This window comes from Dunckerocampus dactyliophorus, chromosome 1, assembly GCF_027744805.1.
Source record: "Dunckerocampus dactyliophorus isolate RoL2022-P2 chromosome 1, RoL_Ddac_1.1, whole genome shotgun sequence".
Classification (NCBI taxonomy): Eukaryota; Metazoa; Chordata; class Actinopteri; order Syngnathiformes; family Syngnathidae; genus Dunckerocampus; species Dunckerocampus dactyliophorus.
In genome coordinates, this window is record NC_072819.1 from 37201494 (window position 1) to 37222107 (window position 20614).

General features: G+C 39.8%; 2 protein-coding genes across 4 annotated transcripts; both read left to right on the plus strand.

Moving 5' to 3' along the window:
* Positions 1 to 3292: 3292 nt before the first annotated feature.
* Positions 3293 to 6643, plus strand: LOC129187292 (14-3-3 protein beta/alpha-1). 2 transcript variants are annotated; one of them, XM_054786354.1, is made up of 6 exons: positions 3293 to 3440; positions 4706 to 5007; positions 5087 to 5210; positions 5311 to 5474; positions 5860 to 5955; positions 6035 to 6643. In XM_054786354.1, the coding sequence occupies exons 2-6, from the start codon at positions 4714 to 4716 to the stop codon at positions 6089 to 6091; spliced, it is 735 nt and encodes a 244-aa protein (XP_054642329.1). In that variant the 5' UTR covers positions 3293 to 3440; positions 4706 to 4713; the 3' UTR covers positions 6092 to 6643. The 2 variants fall into 2 exon arrangements, with proteins under 2 accessions (XP_054642329.1, XP_054642319.1); XM_054786344.1 differs by lacking the exon at positions 3293 to 3440 and adding an exon at positions 3487 to 3655.
* Positions 6644 to 7649: 1006 nt separating this feature from the next.
* On the plus strand, positions 7650 to 20323 carry LOC129187222 (embryonic polyadenylate-binding protein-like). 2 transcript variants are annotated; one of them, XM_054786144.1, is made up of 16 exons: positions 7650 to 7852; positions 8860 to 9064; positions 9590 to 9783; positions 9868 to 9983; positions 10478 to 10617; positions 10696 to 10790; positions 11085 to 11222; positions 14338 to 14433; positions 14604 to 14864; positions 16653 to 16740; positions 16806 to 16925; positions 16996 to 17132; positions 17256 to 17361; positions 18672 to 18802; positions 19751 to 19826; positions 20130 to 20323. In XM_054786144.1, the coding sequence occupies exons 2-15, from the start codon at positions 8872 to 8874 to the stop codon at positions 19811 to 19813; spliced, it is 1878 nt and encodes a 625-aa protein (XP_054642119.1). In that variant the 5' UTR covers positions 7650 to 7852; positions 8860 to 8871; the 3' UTR covers positions 19814 to 19826; positions 20130 to 20323. The 2 variants fall into 2 exon arrangements, with proteins under 2 accessions (XP_054642119.1, XP_054642129.1); XM_054786154.1 differs by lacking the exons at positions 9868 to 9983; positions 10478 to 10617; positions 10696 to 10790 and having other exon boundaries at positions 7652 to 7852.
* Positions 20324 to 20614: the final 291 nt, after the last annotated feature.

Here is a 20614-nt window from a genome sequence, read left to right on the forward strand (position 1 = left end):
GAACCATGAATTCTGCTGTCTACCAAAAAATCCTGAAGAAGAATGTCCAGCCATCTGTTCATGACCCAAGCTGTAACCAACTTAGGTTCTGCAGCAGGATAATGATCCAAAACACACCAGCAAGTCCACCTCTGAATGGCTGAAGAAAACCAAAATGAAGACTTGGGAGTGGCCTAGTCAAAGTCCTGACCTGAATCCTATTGAGATGTTGTGGCATGACCTTGAAAAGGCAGTTCATGCTCGAAAACCCTCCAATGTGGCTGAATTACAACAATTCTGTAAAGATGAGTGGGCAAAAATTCCTCGACAGCGCTGTCAGAGACTCATTGCTTATGTTATCGCAAATGCTTGATTGCAGTTGTTTCTGCTAAAGATGGGCCAACCAATTATTAGGTTTAGGGGACAATCGCTTTTTCACACAGGGCCACCTCGGTTTCTTATCTCACTTAATAATAAAAAGTTTCATTTTGTTTCAGTTTGTTGTCAATGACTAAAATTTAAGTTTGTTTGATGATCTGAAACATTTAAGTGTGACAAACATGCAAAAAAAAAAGAAATCACGAAGGGGGCAAACACTTTTTCACACCATTGTACATTTAATTTGTTGATATTTATTGAATGACAACTTCCAAAAATGTAATGTTATTGCATCACCACCCAGCCATTCGTTTTCGATACTGCTTGTCCTCCTTATGGTCACGGTTGAGCTGGAGCCTAACCCAGCTGGCTTTGAACAAGAGGTGGGGTACACCATGGACTGGTGACAGTCAATTGCAGAGAACTTTAAATTTTACCCAACATTAAAAACCGCGGGTACAGTTTCATGCTGAGTTCGATCTATTCATGGCCAGTTAGATCTATTGACACAGACAGAAGTGGTGTACAGAAGAAATATACCTTCAATTATTATTAAACTTTTACCCGCTGAGGTAATCAGAAAAAAGTTAAATGTTTATATTTAAATCTTTTTGAATTGTTGAATCAGAGCATCTCGACTAGCTTGATTTTCATAAAGATGTCTCACCTCTTGTCCAGGTCCAAGTCCGGGTGCTGTCATTCAACTCTTCAGATATACCATGCGCAGAAAACCTTTACAAACACTTTTTGTTCAAATAATTTTTGAATTTAGGGATAAATATGTATTGTTCCTGAGCAGGCATACGGAGGGATATAATGCTTGTATCATCTTAGAAGTTAAGCCCTCTCAAGGTAACCACATAATTGTTGCAAACAGGCCCTTTCAATGTAAGATATTTAAGAAGTTTTAGTTTAAAAATTTTCCGTCATTTGGGTCGCCGACATTGACATCATACCTTTGTGTTATCGGTGACAAAGCAAATGTGTGTAATATCTAATAATGTATGTAATTAATAATACATTTTATTTTTAGAATATGCAGAGGTCCAACAAAAATGGGCTGTGAGCCGCACTTTGAACAACCCTGGCTTATAGCATTGTGATCTTATAGCATCATTAATTGCAACATTCCCTTCACACACTGATGTTTTCACTTATTGCAACTAATATTGCTTTGACACATCCGCTCAACATTTTTTTTCTTGTTTCTCTCCATGAGCTACCCATTTGACAAAGCTATTCAGTCTTGTGCAATATACACTTCTGATCAAAATCTTAAAATTGAGGGAAAATTAGAAGTGTTTGTGCATTTTGCACCAGTGAATTGTAAATAGTGCATCAAAGATGCAAACTAAAGTCAAACAGCTGTTCCTCGGCTGATCAAAAGTTTAAGCCCTCATCAAAAGTTTAAGTCCATAACCTGTCTTATTTTTTCATTTTCTGTTAGACATTCCCATGTCATGACCTCCTGATGGCAAAGGCAAAAAGGGTTTCAGTCTTTGAATTTGATTGTCATTGATTGTTGAACTGTGCAAGCAAGACCTCTTGTAACGTGGCATTGGTATCAAGGTTGGATGCAGTAAGACAGTGATTTAAAATTTCTCAAAAGATCCTGCAGAGTTATGGGACAAAAAGTCAAGTCCACCGCCCAAAAATTCACATGCACAAAGCTGGAGAATCAGATGGGCTTGTCCTGTTGACCACGCTGATTGTCAGTCAAGAGGGATGTCTGCTGCAACATCTCCTCACAGCCAGCCACCGAGTGATGCCGCTGCACACTCTGAAGCTCTATCTTTAACCCAGTGGTTCTCTATTTTCTGTCATGCTCCTGCTGGGGCACAGAAATGTTTGCCACCCCCGATTTGAAATACTATTGAGAAACTGATCACATCTATTTATTTATCTGTACTGTACAGACTGATCTCGAAAGTGAAACCAGCCAAATGCAACAAAATGGAGAGCAGTGAAGCATACAAGCTTATTTAAAAAAGTTTATTTCAATCCAACCCCTCATCTGTTGTACATCAATTGCAATACATTTGTTCGCTTCCTGTATTCCAAAGGTACTCTCTTCTGGTTGAATACATAGGAAAATAATAAGGTCATGTAATAATGTGGTAAAATAGTAGTCAAATCTCTTTCACCGTGACTACCTCATAATAATAAATAATATGTATGAAACTGACATAACAGAATATAGTTTGATAATGGGTGAGTACTGACAATGAACTCACAAAAATGAAGAGGTACTAATAAGTGTGGGAGTGATTAGACATAAAATTGACCAATAAAATGGAACAGAACATAGTTCGATAATGGGTGAATACTGGCACTGTACTCACATAAGAATGAAGGGTAAATACAGACAAACATCCATTCACACTCACATTCATACCTATGGAAAATTTAGAGTCGCCAATTAACCTATCATGCATGTTTTTGGAGTGTGGGAGAAAACACACGCATGCACAGTGACAACATGCAAACTCCACACAGCGATGCCCAACGGAGATTCAAACCCAGGTTTTCCCGATCTCCTGACTGTGTGGCCAACATGCTAACCGCTAGGCTACCGTGCCCAGGAATGGTCTCCATTGACCAAATTTCTTTCTGAAAAAGTGCAGGGGACCTTGCAATGTTACTTCTGAATTTGGTCACAATCCACCGATGCAAAATGCAGTTACATGTAATTTCTCACCAGTTTTAAGATTTGGTTCAGGAGTGTATAGCACTATGCATATTTTATTATAGATGATACTCTGACAGCTAATCACTACATAAGGCAGCTTTCATTCACCCCCCCCCAAATGCTTTCATTATGACTACTTCTGACCTTGCCCTTTGATCTAGCTTTACTGTCACTACTGGTGTGTGTGTGTGAGCATTTTCCAGATTGTCTACTTGTATATGGTAATAATGCCGCTCGGATTGTAACAAGGAGGGTAGGAGCGACCTTGATAAATTGACGGGCATATTGCGTTGTAATATGCTAATAGCAGAAGGCACTTCGAATAGTAAACGTCATTATATTATCCATCAGCCCTAAAGCCTTGGTATACTTGAAAAACCTCCCGTCGCCAACAGTGAGCAGTTTTCCATTATCATTATTCGTCTTGTACAGTGCATCGTTTGTCTTACATAAGGATGATGTGATTGTGTGGTGAGAAAAGAGGAAATACAAGTCGCGGTGTAGCGGAAGTGGTACTGCCCAGAGATATACGCTCAACGAGACGGAGGACGGAGACTTTAACGTCTGGAGAGAGGGTTGAAATAATCAGGATTAAAAGTCGCCAATATTGTAAGTGTTGTCAGCGTGGACTCGTGTTTATTGTAGCGTAATAACGGTTTCATATGCGGATGCCAATTACGAGGCGCGTTTCATCGTGCCGGACTGAATCCTTTTGAGTATCCATCGTATGACGGAACAGGCTAGCGAGGGCTTGTGAAAGGCTAACCACCGTTAGCAGCTATGTAGCCGTCGTCGTGATACCATGACACTTTGTTCTGCCAGGCTTGCCAGCCTGGACGGGCCGTGCTAAAGCTGATAAAAACGATTTCAACTCTTAGGGGAATGAATGTGTCGTCGTGATGTTTTGTAATATTATCTATGAACGACATATATGTATTGGTATGACCTTAACTGAGTTTTAAAAATTAAGGTTCATCCTATTTCTGGCCTAGCTAACGGAACGTTACGGTTATTGGTACATCAAGCAATGGTAGCCACCTCACTGCCACACATTGCAGTCGCTTATAATTTACATATTGCGTGAATACAAAACATATTGGCTCCTGTTATATGTTGTCGAATGCAGTATTGTTGCCAAATGTACTAGGAGCGAACGGGAGAATGAATCTGATTGATACCGTTAATACCTGTCAATGAAATGTGTCATTACGCTAGCGCCGTTAGCAGCAGTAGTAGTGGGAAGAATTTTAATTCTCGTTGAAATATTTATATTCAAACAAGCTTAAAATACCACTTATAACGTAGATTTCAAGTAGTTTGGTGCTCACTGTGATTCATCATTTTAGACGAAATGGAGCTAACGGAGAGACAGGATTGGAGAGCGCTAGTTAATTAGCTTGGGGCTAACCTCAGCAAATGCATGGTTGACCCACTTGCCACGGGGCCCAGTTTACGGTGCGCATCCTCAATATTCGTGTAAATGCCGTCTTTCTGAAAGTACAGTATATTAAGCTGATTTCCTAACAGATTTACAAACATTTATTCAGGAATAGTTAATGTCTTTGATCATTTCTTTCTTGGGCTCTACGAAAGCTATCTTTAGATGATCTTTTCTTATCCATCTCTAACCATGTGTCTCTTTGTATTCTTTTCCCCCAGTCTAGAAAATGGATAAGAACGACCTGGTACAGAATGCCAAGCTTGCTGAGCAGGCTGAGCGCTATGATGACATGGCCACAGCCATGAAGAGTGTGACGGAGCAAGGTACAGAGCTGTCAAATGAAGAGCGCAACCTTCTCTCTGTTGCCTACAAGAATGTGGTCGGGGCACGCCGCTCATCCTGGCGCGTCATCTCCAGCATTGAGCAGAAGATTGAAGGCAATGACAAAAAGAAGCAAATGGCACGTGAATATCGGGAGAAGATTGAATCTGAGCTGCAGGAAATCTGCCACGATGTGCTTGTAAGGCTGCTGAACTTTGGTGTGTTTATGTTTCTGTCCATATGTTTCCTCAGTGTTGAGCTCAACTGCTTGCTTTCAGGGGCTACTGGACCAGTACCTCATTGCCAATGCATCTAGTTCTGAAGGCAAGGTGTTTTATCTGAAAATGAAAGGGGATTACTACAGATACCTGTCTGAGGTTGCATCCGGCGACATTAAGAAGGGTAAGTGGGGATGACCTTTAAATATGAGGAGTGATGCTTTTGATTTCATGGTGGTGGTGTTTGCACCTGTACTATAAATCTTGATATTTTATGCCTCCAGATACGGTGGAGAATTCCCAGCAGGCGTACCAGCAAGCTTTTGACATTAGCAAGGGGGACATGCAGCCAACACACCCCATTAGGCTTGGCCTGGCCCTCAACTTCTCCGTCTTCTACTATGAAATCCAAAACAACCCGGAAAAGGCTTGCAGTCTGGCAAAGGCGGTGCGAACTGAACTTCATATATGCACTTTTGGTATCTGTACCATGGTCTTAATGAGATCCAATGCAAGAATTGAATTACGAAAATACCTTTGACAAAGATCATAATGCACAGTTTTGATGAACACGTTTATTATTGTGTTTGCAGTGGTGAAGAACTCCATTGCATCACACTGATTTAGCTTGATGATATTGAAAATATTAGAAACAGCTCTTGCTTTTATCAGCGCAGTATTACACCACTGCAAATTACAACCACAATGATAAACATATTGTTAAACGATACCTCTGTTTTGAAGCTGTATCCAGTGAAGTGTACGTAAGAACGTTTTCCCAAACAATTAGAATTAGCCTTTAAGCTCACAGTAACAATTGTGTTGTGTTTCAGGCATTTGACGAAGCCATCGCTGAGCTTGACACCTTGAACGAGGATTCTTACAAAGACAGCACCCTGATCATGCAACTACTAAGGGACAACTTGACTGTGAGTTGTTATGTCCTTGTCCTATGTCCTATGTTGTTTGACAGGCAACTCTTCAACTGTTTTTCTTGTGTGTTTGCAGCTGTGGACATCAGAAAACCAAGGAGATGAGGGAGAGACCGGAGAAGGGGAAAACTAATGGAATTGCACTGTTATCCACCTACACTCTTATCTTAAAACACAAGACAGCTTATATACATCCCCCCTCCACTCCATCAGCCCCTCCCTCTTCTGTATGACAAGCAGCCTGAATTGCTCCTGACCAACTAGTTTACCCCTCTCAGTTTACTGTGAGGTGACAGGGTCATTTTCAGTTGTTAGTACGTTCAGTCACTTTGTAGAAACTTGTATTGATTAGTGAGTCCATGTTTCTGTTTCTGTTAGCTTTGTGTGTATGTTGGCTCGTTTGTGCGGAGTGAGCAAGTGTGAGTGTAAAAGATATTTTGTGTGTGTGCGTGTGTGTGCGTGGATGTGTGTGCTCGAGCACGTGTGAGAGAGCGATCTGGGGGGAGAGGGGGAGGTATTGTGAATTTAAATCGTCAATCTAAATTCCTTTGTCCCGGCTAGTTTGTGGCGCATTTTACCCCCCCTCCCCTTTTTTTTTTGTTACTTTTATTATTGTGATTCCTCATGGTATTTACAGGTTTTATTGTATGGTTTTATTGTATGGTAATTAAACTGGCAAACACTGTGATGGTAGGTGTTCCATTTGCTTCACAACCCAAAAGCAGTTTGCGTACAGAAACACGTACAATCTTGAATTCAACTTACTGCAATTCTGCTGTGGGCTCATACAGAAAGGAGGCAGGCTGTATTGTGACACTGACATCTGAGTGTAATGCGCCTCCAGCATATTCACAAACATAAAGGGATCCCCTAAATTACCAAGTGTCATATTCAACAAGGCTCCCAGAAAGCTGTTGTTTTTTTCCTTTTACAAACTAAGTGCAGCTTGACTTTGTAGTTGTAACATTGACTATCATCATCATCTGTATGTAAAACCAAAAGTAACCTTTTGATGTTGTTCAGAAATGTTTGGCCACATTTTCAAACTTGCCTTTTGCTAAATCTTTTAAAGTGGCTGATTTCTCAAGCGAATCGGGATTGTTTTTCTATAAAATTGCTCCCAAATCATGTAAAGGTGCCATTTCATATTTTGAAAGAAGCTCAGTGTCACAATACCATGTATCACCACTACATTCCACATATTGTAGTTGAAGACACCATTCCACGTTACAGCTGACAGCCTGTTTATTCTGACAAAGCTCGGAGGAATTAAAATAATGTTTTGTTCATAAAAAAAGTCAGTTTCATTATGCTTGACGAAAATGCAGTTAGTGAATGTGGAACGAAGCCTGTCTGTATATCTGGTATCTACTTGCTTTGTTTTTACTGACAAGTCTATGGCTAAAATTTGCTTCTGTAACAGTCTATTACCCAGTGCACACACGTGGTTGTGAAAATTTAGTATAGTTCTGAAAAGCAATGATGACTTGGAGATAAACATGGTCGGTGTAATTCTAGCTTTGTGTTTATGTATCTTAAAACCATACTAGTTTCACTATACATGTAATAAATAGGAACGTGTCAAAGACCATTCAGTGAAATAAAGTTTCGTTTAAGATAACCTATTGTTGTCATTTTATAATGTGGGCAAAACCACCTCAAGGTTATTTTTGCACAAAATCTCCGCTAGAGGGCGTGCTAAAATCGGTTTTAAGAACTACTTTCTATAGCGGATTTAATTCTACAGTTAAGTGGCACTAAGGTACGCGGAGTAGTGATGCAGGTGTTCGGCGGCAGTAATTAGACATTTTTCTTCGAGTGACGTGAGTTCGGTTACCACTTTATCCGCCCTGAACAGCACAACCCATTTCAACATTTTGGCAATTTAAAAGCTGTAAGTAACAGCATTTTGTTGTTTTATCTATGTACTCTGTGCGATTTTGATACCCCTAACCATATAGCTTCTTTACGAATTTATGTACGTGTCGTCAAATGTATCTAGCTCATTATGCTTTTGGATATGTCGAGGAGTACTTTTGTATTTATTTTTAACCCAATCCCAGGTAAACATTGTCGTTTTGAGTTGCCAATAGCAAACTGTTGTATGCAAGTACAACTGAGTTGAGTTCAACCATATCCGAATTAGACTAGTGTCAAAGTGTCAAAAGTTTATTTCGCAAAACCTGTACCAAATAGATTTTTTTAAATTAATTGAAGCTTTTTTTCTTCATGTAGCTTCATAAAGTTTCCTTGTTAAAATATTTGAAACAACTTTATTGTCCTATGTCCTAGGACAATGTCCAAACTACATTTAAACTGGACATTTTTATATTTGTAAAGGCAACAAATTGTCTCTACAGCACTGTACTTTTGATTTATTGATCCATATTCTATACACCGCCTTCTCATTAGAGTCATGGGTGAGCTGGAACCTACCCCAACCGACTTGGGACGAAAGGCTACACATAACCAACCATTCACATTCACACCTATGGACAATTTAGAGGCTTCAGTTAGCCTAACATGCAAGTTTTGGGGATGCCGGAGGAAGCAAATGTACCCAGAGAAAACCCACACATATGTTCCAACGGAAGATACGAATCTTCGTTCTCCAGACTGCCAGGCAGATATGCTAACCACTAGACCACCATGCTCCCCGTTCTGTGATTTAGTTATAAGTTAATGTGGATAGGCTTATTTTGCCACCACCAATCTAAGGCTTCTTTATTATTTTTATGGCATCAAAAAAATATTACTTACTTACTCCAACATATTCATGCGTTTGTTGTCTATAATATAATTTTCATACAAATTATAAAAGCATTTGCATGCTTTGTTAAAATAAAGTGGCAACTCTTAATTGAATTTGTTTTCTGTACTACTTTACTTTTTTTGAACTAGCTGTCAACCAAGATGAACAGCAGCGGACCAGCATATCCCCTCGCCTCTTTGTATGTCGGGGACCTGCATCCGGATGTTACAGAGGCCATGTTGTATCAGAAATTTTCTCCTGCGGGGCCAATCATGTCAATACGTGTGTGTCGTGATATCATCACTCGGAGATCTTTGGGATATGCCTATATAAACTTCCAGCAACCAGCTGATGGTAATGTACCCTTTGTTCTACAATTTTCCTGGTCTAGTAACATTTCAATTAAAACAATTATCTCACCACTATCAGTTTAGGACAGTCTTGGTGGTGGACTTACAGTAAATTGTGGCTTACATTGCCTTCACTTAATACTCATTGTAACATTTGAACTGGCAGTCGCTCCTATTCACACACTGCTTGTCAAATTAGGGACTGGCATTGTCTGTAAATTTAGTCTCACTGAAGCTGCAAAGTGCATTGATGTGAAAGCGCCCTCTCTCTGAAATGTCAGCGGGGCATCCCATAATGGACTTTGCAGCTGAGGAAGTGCACCTCCCTGAGGTGACTACACAAAGTATCTAGTGTCTCAGTCCAAAAATAAAAGGGGAACACACAGCATGTCCTTCCAAGTGGTTGCCAACTAAGTAAGACTTTACTCTGACTTCTTTGTGACAAGTATAATGAGGAATATCATGGCTGAGTATTTATGAGCTCTTATGAGCTTTTGTCATCTCCCTGAAACCCTTTCTTGTCTTTTAGCGGAGTGTGCTTTGGATACAATGAACTACGACGTCATCAAGGGACGCCCCATCCGAATAATGTGGTCTCAACGCGACCCTGGCCTCAGGAAGTCTGGCGTGGGCAACATCTTTATCAAGAACATGGATGATTCTATTGACAACAAGGCATTGTATGATACCTTCTCAGCCTTTGGGAATATTTTGTCCTGCAAAGTAAGTGCTAGTTAGTTGCATATCATGTTTTAAGTAAGGAGGTGATAAGTTTATTATTTTAGAACGTTAAAGTGTGTGTTGTAGGTAGTTTGTGACGAGAAAGGCTCGAAAGGCTACGGCTTTGTTCACTTTGAGACTCAGGAAGCCGCAAACCGTGCCATTGAAACCATGAACGGAATGCTGCTGAATGACAGAAAAGTGTGAGTACATAAACGCCGTATATTGAGAAGTTGTGTCTTTGAAATGTTCATCAATCTGATAACACAAAATGAGGCAAAGAGTAGTGCAGAATGAACATGCATGCAAACTACTGATGGACTCTGACTTTGCAGATTATGTTTCTGTGTTTTGCTCAGTCAGGGGACAAAAAAAAATCAGTCTTGCATCACTCCGACCAATTTCCTTGGGCACAAATGTCCGACCTTCCCCCGTAGGTCAGTGAATTGGTAGGATCTCTTCATAGGATTATTGTCTTTGGGTGTGAGCATACAGAGAAGTACAAAACATAGTCTTGTCATCCTGAGTGAAAGAGAAACAGAATATCGGCATTTGTCAATAACTTTTTTTTGGTTTGTTTTTTTGTTATGACCACTTGTTTTGATGACCAAACACTTATTTCTTCATGGAGGACAATGAAGTTACGTTGTTTTACTTCATTTATTTGCCCTTGGAGATTCTGTGGTCATGTTTGCAGTTTTGTTGGCCATTTCAAATCCCGCAAGGACCGAGAGCTGGAGTTTGGCACAAAAGCTATGAAATTCACCAACGTTTACATTAAAAACTTTGGTGAAGACTACACAGATGACAAGCTAAAAGATGTCTTTTCTGCATTTGGTAAGAGAGTGCATGTTGCTTTAACTAAATTAAATCATTCTTGGAAGGTTAAAATTGATTGTTTGCGCCTCCTCTTAGGGAGGACTCTTAGTGTGCGTGTGATGAAGGATGAGAGAGGTCGTTCACGTGGTTTCGGCTTCGTAAATTACGCTAACCATGAGGACGCGCAAAAGGTATTGCCAAGTTTCTGTGGTGAATTTGTCAAAGATTTCACTTTCACTGACTTTCTGGTTTAGTTTGGATTGTGTTATGTCCAGGTTAAAAAGTTACACATTTGCAGTGGGAAAAGGCCATTGCACTAGTTTAAAATCTTAACATTCATTGTGGTGTGGCTGATCAGTCTTTGACTTTGCATTGAAGCTGCACTGTTGGTGCTGGCTCATGAATTCTCACTAGATGGTGCAAAGTAGCCAATTTTGATTGGGCAGAAGTGGTAATAATTGACATTCTGATGCTTCTGCTTTCAGGCAGTCGATGAGATGAATGGCAAGGAAATCAACGGGAAACTTCTCTATGTCGGGCGGGCTCAGAAGCGTCTGGAGCGCCAGGGCGAGCTTAAGCGCAGGTTTGACCAGATCAAACAGGACCGCATCCAGCGCTACCAGGTGCCACTGCATTGTATGATGGCTGCCATTAGGTCTGTCACGATAACAAATTTTGCTGGACGATAATTGTCCTACAAATTGTTAATAATCAATATTATTGACAACATTTTTTGAGACAATTGTTTCATTAATTATATGGCACAATAATGCGAGTACATTGTATCAAAAGCAATTTTAATTTCTCAAGTGTATTTAACATTGGAAAATTGGAATGTCAAGAGCTTTTAAATAAAGTAACAATATGTTAAACAAAAAAACCCACAAAGAAAATAAAATCTCTTTTAGCAATTGCACTTAAATAAAAATCACAATCATAACCAAAAACAATAAAAAAATAGGCCCTGTCTCTATTAAGAAAAAAAAATCCACTCCAATAAAAAGCACACACAACAGTAAATAAAATGAAGTATCAAGTCTCTGTAAAGAAAATTGCACCAGAAAGATGCAGAGTGAACCCTCTTGTCATCCAGTCTGTGTCGTAAAGAGAGGAGAGAGAGGAAAACAAACACGCACGCACATGTCGATTTATTGAGGCCGGCAAAATTATCGACTTCGTTTTTATCGTTGAATTAGTCCCATTTATTATCGTGACAGGCCTAGCCGCCATTGTTCATTTTTAACAATGTCACACCTCTTCGGAATCGATCTAGCTGGATGTTTTGTCAATTAAAACATTTCAATAATCTTAATAGCCCATAGATCAGGGTTGCCCATTACGTCTACCGGTCAATGGCGCAGGTAGTGTGGGTCGATCGCATGTGTCACCCACGTCTTAAGTGTCACTTTGTAGGTGTCATGTGACATCAGTCAGCTGACATTAAGTGCCTCTCCGGATTAGCATGGCAAAGTAAGTGGTGAACAGATGTCTCCAGCGACACACGGACTAACTCAATGGTAAGAGGCCTGTAGCTATAACAAGTTATCCGTTCACTTGTAGCTGCTAGTTATGTAGGAAAATAAGTCAGTTTGAGGGCTCTGCTTTTTAAATGAAATGCGTGTTTTGCACACGTTTGGGTGTGAAACTATTTCATGATTAATTAGAAAATGCGCACATTGCTGAAGTCTTTTTAATATGTTGCCTTGACTTTAGCTGCATTGTCTTTTGCAGAATTGTTTTCATTTCTTGTATATCTGTAATGTTTGATAGCAAATGCTAACTGAACGTAATACATGAACTGTATGTATAATGAATGCTGCGTAGCTATTTTGACTGACATACTGCTCAGGCTATGTACAGAACTAATTGAAGAATTGTGTAATTCTATTATTGCCATATCGAATTGAATTGTGAGTTACTGAATGACATCAACTATTTTGATGATCTGTCAATTTTGAAACTGTGAATGTGAAAAACGAATCATGAGCATTTAGTAGGTGTCTCATAAGATTAAAACGTGAAGAGATTTCTGGTTTGGAGAAAAGCTGTCTCACGAGAACAGGGCAGCCAGAAGCCAATCAGGCTGAACTATGGCATCACTGCTATGAACGATATTAACAGTAATATGAAAGAGGCATTGTTGGAACTGCACATTAAGTTTTTTTTACACACACCGTGCAATCCAACCTATCTCAGTGCTCAGAGTTGAACTGCTGCCGCCATCTTAATGTCCAAGCAGAAGCTGTAGTAATGCTACATATGATCAGTTACTTATGATTTGTCGGATCAAAACTAGGGCTATTTAAAATGACGCGTTAACAGCGATAACTGATTTATTTAATTAATTACGTTAACATTTTTAGTGTAATTAATGCATGCGCCACACCTGTTATGACGGCAGACTGAGGGACAATAGCGTCCCCACACAGTCTGATGCTCTTTTAAAACTTTATTCTGACCTGAACACATCAACAGCAGTGCAAGTCCAACACTATATATGTATGAGTCTCCAACTCTCAAACACGTCTCTCGTCTGACACTCAAGGAGCCTCCGAACATCACAACGCTTTTATTATGCATCTGTGTGGTCTAAATAAATAGAGGCAAAGAAAAACAATAAACAGATACTATCACTCACTTTGTAACTCATACTGCGGAAGTGTTTCTTTCATCATGCATTTATTCGGTAATTAAATACAAGCGGTCAACAAAGGTGGCGTATTTGACGTACAGGCGAGCGGGAATAGAGGCACCTCCGTATCACTGTGAAATGCGGGTCTGAAAGCTGCATGAACCCCTACACAATGCAACCCAACACCTGACCGGCACCAGAGCCAAGAAGGCTGAGCTTGGACAGACTCCTGCATCTCCTGGCAACACCTCGCCTTCCTGGCATAGAGGCTATCTGTGGAATATGGGAATATGGCTCTTTGCAGAAATGAAATAAAATTCCAGCAAAAGTGGAAAAATATAGTAAAAAGGCATAATGTAACTAGAACAAGCTAAACATGTTCATACTAATAACTAATAAAAACAAAGATTTGTCCTTAAATATAATGTTTTTTTAATTTTTTTTACAAATATCAAAGGATAGCTGGGCAGCCCTGACGTCAATTGACAACCAGATAAGACAAAAACAGTGAGCTGGCATTGTTCAACTACAAACTGTAACTATTGATGCTGACACCCCCATTGTAAAGCCAGCATTTTAAGAAATGCTGCAAACGTTTGACAGACAGTACGAATTGCCTGTGAGAACATCCATGTCACAAACGCCAGTACCACAACTTTACAGCGTGAAAGATGACATTAAAGGAAATATCGCATTATATTATTTAATAATGTATATCATAACAGTGGTTTATTTGGTCTCCAAAAATGTTGACAATACTGTTTAGTGTCAATTTGTGCGACAATAAACACTTCAAAACGCACGTGCATTGTTTTGTCACTCGGTTAAATAAAGTTTGTTTGTCCAGTCCTATTTTTTTATTGTACATTTCTGTTAGACTAGCTTCGTTCTCATGGACCCAATCTCGTGCATCATTTTGTCTCGTTAGTTGGGTGTCTCCTGACACCACTAGTATACAGGACAGTAGTTTTGAAGTTTACCGGTTAGAGGTTATATATATGTTAGGTTTTTGATGTTGCCATAGATGTTTGTGTATTTGCAGTGTTGAGTTCTAGCTTCCATCTGGCATCAACATCACTTATTACACACTATTTCTTTGTCTTCAGGGTGTCAATCTGTATGTGAAGAACTTGGATGATAGCATAGATGATGAGAGACTCAGAAAGGAGTTCTCCCCCTACGGCACCATAACAAGTGCAAAGGTGTGTAGAGGAAGCACAATATAAAGTTATTTAACACTAACTTATGACATGATCTGCCTTGTCACATGGAATCAGGATACATTCAAATAATGAGCCATGCCAACATAAGGTCTGGAGCGAAGTTGTGGTTTTGCTTGAGCTTTGCTGACATCTCTTACCTGTTCTTGTAGGTCATGACCGATGGCTCCCAAAGCAAAGGCTTTGGCTTTGTCTGCTTTTCTTCACCTGAGGAAGCAACAAAAGCAGTAACCGAGATGAATGGAAGAATTATCGCAACTAAGCCCCTTTACGTAGCACTGGCTCAGCGAAGGGAAGAGCGTAAAGCCATCCTCACCAATAAGTACATGCAGAGACTGGCCACCTTGAGAAGCATGACCAGTCCAATCATTGACTCCTATCATCAGACGAGCTACTACATGACAGTGCCGCAGGTAGGCTATGTTCTCATCCAGCTAGCTGTTTTCAACTTCTTAGTAAGCTCAGAAATGTTTAAGTCATGTTAAGTAAAGTGCACTTAATTTCATGAAAGCACGTCTTCTTCACAAATCCAAATTTTTTCCAAGGTGAAATCCGATCCTAACCATTAATCGTACAGTTTGTTGTTTGAACTAAATAAAAAAAATACCGAAAAATGTCTAAAAGTCTGCAAATCAGCTATAACATAAATAACTCCAGCCTTCTGGACATTGCTTAGAAATATGAACATCTCAAGGTGCTCAGGGGTGAGAAATGAAAGCAAACTCTCTCTACAAATACACAATGGTGTGAAAAAGTGTTTGCCCCCTTCTTGATTAGTTTTTTTGCATGTTTGACACACTTAAATGTTTCACAACACAACGGCACACAAAATGCAGTTTTTAAAATTTAAAATAAATTCAGTTATTACAGTAGAAAAACCCTACATGGTCCTGTGTTTAAAAAAAAAAAAAAAAGGTGATTGCCCACTAAACCTAATTGGTTGTGCCACCCTTAGCAGCAACAACTACAATCAAGCATTGGCGATAACTTGCAATGAGTCTCTTACAGAGCTGTGGAGGAATTTTGGCCCACTCATCTTTGCAGAATTGTTGTAATTCAGCCACATTGGAGGATTTTCGAACATGAATCGCCTTTTAAGGTCATGCCACAGCATCTCAATAGGATTCAGGTCAGGACTTTGACTAGGCCACTCCAAAGTCTTCACTTTTTTTTTCTTCAACAATTCAGAGGTGGACTTGCTGGTGTGTTTTGGATCATTGTCCTGCTGCAGAACCCAAGTTTGTTTCAGTTCGAGGTCACGAAGAGATGGCCGGACATTCTCCTTCAGGATTTTTTGGTAGACAGCAGAATTCATGGGTCCATTGTCTCACAGCAAGTCTTCCAGTTCCTGAAGCAGTGAAACAGTCCCAGACCATCACACTACCGCCACCATATTTTACTGTTGGTATGATGCTCTTTTTCTAAAATGCAATGTTACTTTTACGCCAGATGTAATGGGACACACACCTTCCAAAAAGTTGAAAAGGTCTTGGGGATCATCAAGATGTTTTCTGCCAAATTTGAGACAAGCCTTAATGTTCTTTTTTGTTCAGCAGTGGTTTTCGTCTTGGAACTGTGCCATGCAGGCCATTTTTGCTCAGTGTCTTTTTTTTTTTTTATGTTTCATGGTGGAATCATTAACACTGACCTTACGGCAAGTGAGGCCTGCAGTTCTTTGGCTGTTGTTGTGGGGTCTTTTGAATAAGTTGTCGCTGTGCTCTTGGGGTAATTTTGGTTGTTCGGCCACTACTGTTCACTACTGTTCCATGTTTTCACCATTTGTGGATAATGGCTCTCACTGTGGTTCGCTGGAGTCCCAAAGCTTTAGAAATAGCTTTATAACCTTTTCCAGACTGATAGATCTCAATTACTTTTAGCTATGTTTTGGTGTAGCAATTTTAGTAATAAAAAGTTTCATTTAAAAACTGCGTTTTGTGTTCAGTTGTGTTGTCATTGACTAATATTTAAATTAGTTTGATCTGAAACATTTAACTGTGACAAACATGCAAAAAAATAAGAAATCAGGAAGGAGGCAAAGACTTTTTCACAGCACTGTATCTGCCATAAACCCACCTCATTTTGAGATTTGTCATACTAATTCACTATATGATGATTAATGCTGTAATTAAAAGTTCTTCTGAGTTGCAATGACCTGATCACTAAACAAGCATGTAAATGTAATAAATTACTCTTCTGTGCAGCCTCCTCCCCGCACCTTCTACGACCACAATGCTGTCAGCAACATGAGATCAGTGCCTCGCTGGACAGGACAGCCGCCGAGAGTGCAGGGTGAAATGGCAAGTTGGGGTTTGTGACCAAATGGATGTGTTCACCCTACATGCCCTTGTTTTCAGGGTCGTACTCAACCCACTACATTGGTGGCTCTGCTCCTCGCCGTGGGTCCACTCCCATTGCGACAGTCAGACAGGCTTCCACCCAGGCTCCACGGATCATTGGTTCCACACAAAAGACAAGTAAGTTCCAGCTCCTTGTAGATTTGTGGATGGTAGAATCAGTCACGTACACGTCATTTCTATTATGTAGGTAACATCGGAACCCAGACTGTGGGAGGGCGAGCCGATATGTCAGGAGTGTCCAGGAGCAGCCAGTTTAAGTATTCCTCAGCAGTGCGGAACCCTCAGCAGGTCATCCCTGTTCCTGCATCGATGACCAGACTCCAGGTACTTGACTGCGCACCACGATGGAAAACACCTAGTGCTAGCTGAATACCCCACGTACAGCTGTCCTTTTTTTACTGAAGCTTCATTTGGTTGCCAGTTAAGACTGTAAAAATATTTTCTTAGGTTGTTCCTGCACCTGTGATGGAGCCCGTACACACTCAAGGCAATGAGCCTCTCACTGCCTCGATGTTGGCTGCAGCACCGCTTGTGGACCAGAAGCAGCTTCTTGGTATGGTGTCTTTCCATTTTTGCTTTTTCTCCTCAGGTTATGTCAGTCATAAAGACCCTGTTCATTTATAGCAGTGGTTTTCACATTGTTACTGCTGGTGGTATGAAAGAATCCTTTAGTCATTTGAGAGTACTGATGTGGGCAGAAAGCACCTCTAACAATAATTCTTTAAATCAGAATTTCAGTGGATGCTTAATTACACTTCCCCTAAAACAATAATACAAAACTGGGCCCCTTGTAAGAAAGATAAGTAAAACCTAAGAGATGACAAAATGTGACAGGTATTGTCCTGATGGGGGTGACTTATTTTATTGCCTGTTCAACTAACTCTATTCGTTCCACTAAGAGAGACAGATCCATGCAACATACTGAATAATATTGGCCTTACTTGTACAGTAGTACCTCGCATAACATAAACCTCCTTTCACATAAATTCCACTGAACATAAAGAATTTATGTAAAGTTTTTGCTTCGTATCACAGAAGAAATTCCATATAACAAAGCGTCAAGTCAGTGCAAGTTTTTTTTTTTTTTTCAATCAACTTTATTAATGCCTCAAGTCGGTGCAAGTTCAGACTAACACTTGGTGACACCTTCTGACACTTCACGCTCTCATTGGCTGATTATTGGGGCACCGCCTCCGCTCTCATCTCTTTGGCTGAGTTATACAGCACGTACGTGAGTTTGTGTGAGAGACAGGCTTGTCCGTTCAACCTCCTTCCTCTTCGTAGTCGCCCTTAAACTAACTTAAACAATTAAGTTAAGTTCCAAATTAAAATTTTGCACACAGCATTATCGTGTAGTGCGTGTGCGTTTGTCTGTGAGACCAGCTGACTCTTAGACTCTTTGAGTCGCGTTTCGACTCAGGCTAGTCCTCCTCTTCCTTCCTGCCTCCACTTGCGCTCCTGATCAAGACATCTCATGAACGGTAGGATTGTTTTTGTTTTTCAGTTTTATTCATTTACAGAAATCTTATTTATTAGCTTATTTTATATTGGAATGTTACTGTACTATGTTTATGCTAACGTTTTCTTATATTTTCCCACTATATTTGGTGGACTTTGCATATTTTGAAGGGCCAAAGGGGTGAGTTTGGAAAGATCTTGGAACGGATTAGGCTATTTACATGTATTTTACGCTTCGTATAACATAAAAACCCTATAACATAAAGGTTCTCGGAACGGATTATTTACGTTGTAGGGGCGTCTACTGTATTTGCATTTGGAGTTGGGTGGTGTCAGTGGTTTTTAAATTGGTAATTGGTCCAAGAAGCATTGATTTACTACTTGTCTCCATCTGTGCTGTGACAGGTGAGCGTCTTTACCCTCTGATCCATGCCCTTCATCCCACCTTGGCGGGTAAAATCACTGGTATGCTGCTGGAGATTGACAACTCAGAGCTGCTGCACATGCTGGAGACACCAGAGTGCCTCCACTCCAAGGCAAAAGTTCATTTTTTAAAACTGCACTTTCTTTTTAATTTTAATCATCCACAATCCATATGAGACATAAACACACATGTACAGTATTTTTCTGTGTGTTCGAAAGATATAAAAACAGCTAAAAAGAGACAGACCATTACTGCTTGTATGGGACGTACTTATAAAGTCATCTGAAAATGTCTCCAGAAAATGCCAACGACGCTCCATTTACATTTAATGTGATGTGCGTATTAACCAAGCTACAGCAACATTTTAACATTGTTACCCCGATCGAACTACTGTATGTTAATGATGCATTGACACTTAGCCATACCACACCGAGTAGCTACGAGCCGACTCGTGACGAGCTTCACCACAGATTCAACCACGGTGCGTCAGCGCCATGCTCACAATGCCTCAGACCACTACCGAAAGGTAAGGCTACATATTCGAGATGCCGTCACTGCTGTTGTTTTTATTTTTGAGTTTAAGCTAACACTCGGCTTAGGTGTTTCTATGCTGCTATGAAATCAATGCGCCGATAAAGGACGTTCCAGTAATGAAGAAAATACGCAAAATACTGTAAGTATTGCATGTCATCATGAATGTACCTGCTACTACATGGTCACAGCATGGATATAAAACCATAAAACGTTGTTGGACGTTTTTTTTGGTGGTGTTTTAATAGCGCTCGTTGTAGGTGGCATAGGTGGAGCCCATTACGTTCAGACAACTTGAGTTGTCTCTTTGTGTTTTTATATCTTTTGAACGCACAGAAAATAGAGACGTGTTGATGTCATACATAAGGACTGTGGATGATGGACAAAATAAAAAAGTTTTTTTTTTAAATGCAGTTTTCCTTTAAGTCTGCATCATCATTTGTCCCTGCTTATGTGTTTACCTAATGTTTAATATGCTTGTTTTTAAAAAATGTAACTATCAAATAATTCTTCCTTTCTTCTGGATCAGGTGGACGAGGCCATTGCTGTCTTACAAGCCCACCAGGCCAAGGCCTGCTGTCCAAAAAAATGACGAGTCCTTTCAGGTCAGAGTCCTTTTGTCTGGATGCCGTTTTTCTGTATTGGTTGTGGAGAACTAACATATTAAAGTATATTGAGTTGCAAGTACATGAATTTCATAGCAATCCTCTTTAAATTTGATAATGTACCACAAGGTTCATGGACATTAATTATTCTATATACCGTACTTATTCTATACTGTATATACATTATTCTAATACATTTGTATGTCAATTAAAAAAATCTTAGACATTACATTTCCAAACTTGTGATCTGAGGTAAATTTGAATTGCACAATTGTCATTTATATGTAATTCTTTTCTTTCCAGATGGTGACTGACCACTGTGGAGGAGGAGTAATGTTTATAAAACAAACAAAAAAAACCCAAAAAGACAATGTTGTATGTGGATGTAATTGACAAAAGAAATTTGGAGTTGAATGTTATGTTATGTTATGTTTGTAAGCTTTTGTTATAAAGTTCACAATAGGCATTAAACCCGTCTTGAGTCATTTAACACATTACATCAAGTACCCATGCACTTCTGTTCAAACATGTAACATTGTAGTACATTTTTAGACTGCACATGAACATTTTAAGGGAAAACCTGCTCAACAAGCAGTGATTTGCAGTGAGGTTCATGGCTGGTGAGGCACTGACTTTTGGGGACCTATTATGCGTTTCCTTTTTTCTGACCTATAAATGTTGTTAGTGTCGTATTCTCTTGTCAAACGATGCCAACGCATCAGATCATGAGGTTCGCGCATTTGGAATGAGGTCCCCTTTAATGTTAATACAGGTTGCTCATTAAGAGG

Excerpts from the sequence above, each read along its gene's own strand:
- LOC129187222 (XM_054786144.1), top strand. The coding sequence starts at position 8,872 with ATGAACAGCAGCGGACCAGCATATCCCCTCGCCTCTTTGTATGTCGGG. Across the intron at positions 9,065-9,589 it reads CTTCCAGCAACCAGCTGATG|CGGAGTGTGCTTTGGATACA; the intron begins GTAATGTACCCT and ends CTTGTCTTTTAG. Across the intron at positions 9,784-9,867 it reads GGAATATTTTGTCCTGCAAA|GTAGTTTGTGACGAGAAAGG; the intron begins GTAAGTGCTAGT and ends TGTGTGTTGTAG.
- LOC129187292 (XM_054786354.1), top strand. The coding sequence starts at position 4,714 with ATGGATAAGAACGACCTGGTACAGAATGCCAAGCTTGCTGAGCAGGCT. Across the intron at positions 5,211-5,310 it reads ATCCGGCGACATTAAGAAGG|ATACGGTGGAGAATTCCCAG; the intron begins GTAAGTGGGGAT and ends TTATGCCTCCAG. Across the intron at positions 5,475-5,859 it reads CTTGCAGTCTGGCAAAGGCG|GCATTTGACGAAGCCATCGC; the intron begins GTGCGAACTGAA and ends GTTGTGTTTCAG.